Source organism: Myotis brandtii, unplaced genomic scaffold (genome assembly GCF_000412655.1).
Source record: "Myotis brandtii unplaced genomic scaffold, ASM41265v1 scaffold381, whole genome shotgun sequence".
NCBI classification, from domain to species: Eukaryota; Metazoa; Chordata; class Mammalia; order Chiroptera; family Vespertilionidae; genus Myotis; species Myotis brandtii.
In genome coordinates, this window is record NW_005364633.1 from 177,892 (window position 1) to 178,691 (window position 800).

General features: G+C 52.0%; 1 protein-coding gene across 1 annotated transcript in view; it reads right to left on the bottom strand.

The window, feature by feature from the left end:
- The window catches only part of NEMP2 (nuclear envelope integral membrane protein 2), a gene marked incomplete at its 3' end in the record, with an annotated part of 16,595 nt that overhangs the window by 5,926 nt on the left and 9,869 nt on the right, over positions 1-800 (bottom strand). The window contains exon 7 of the mRNA XM_014544765.1: positions 6-118. Coding sequence (XP_014400251.1) covers positions 6-118 — 113 coding nt within the window. The remainder of the gene's footprint in view (positions 1-5; positions 119-800) is intronic.

The following is an 800-nucleotide window of genomic DNA, read 5'->3' on the forward strand; positions in this document are numbered from 1 at the left end:
AGGGCCAGGGCCAGGAGCCGCAGCGTCCACGCCAGGAGGCGCTGGCTCCTCTCCTTAACCAGGGGCCCGCGTCTGTAACAGGCAGCAAAGCTGAGAAACCCAACTGTCAAGACGTAGCCTATAAGAGCAGAAGAATGTAACTAGTATCACTCAGAACTTGAAAATTTATGGTAAAAACCGGCAGAGGTCTGGCCGGTGTGGCTCAGTGGCTGAGCGTCAACCTATGAGCCAGGAGGTCAGGGTTCGATTCCCGGTCAGAGCGCATGCCCCGGTTGCAGCCTCCATCCCCAGTGGGGGGCGTGCAGGAGGCAGCCGATCCATGATTCTCTTTCATCATCGAGGTTTCTCTCTCTCTCCCTCTCCCTTCCTCTCTGACATCAATAAAAACATAAAAAAACAAAACAAAAAACTGACATAGCCTGGACTGAGAGCTAAGAACACACCAGAAAAACCTTCACTTCTGTTTTCTTTTTCCAATGAAGTAAAACTGAAAAAGGCATCTAAGGCTCGTTGTCCCTTCATGTGATACGGGCTGACTGGTTATGAGTAAGTGATAACCATCCTTGGTGTAAGTAAGGGCGAATGATCGTCAGTTATTGGAACATGTGTCTAGTTTTCAGTCCAGAGTCCTAGAAGGACAACCGTCCTCAGGGCAACCTTGGTCAGGGGGAAGCCTCAGCACAGGTCACAGCTACAACCCCGACTTTTTATTGTCACGTTCCGGCCACAGAAAGACAGTGGACTTTACAGCGGAGGCACCGGCTGCGCCCTGGCAACCAGGCCCGGGTCCAGCCAACCTC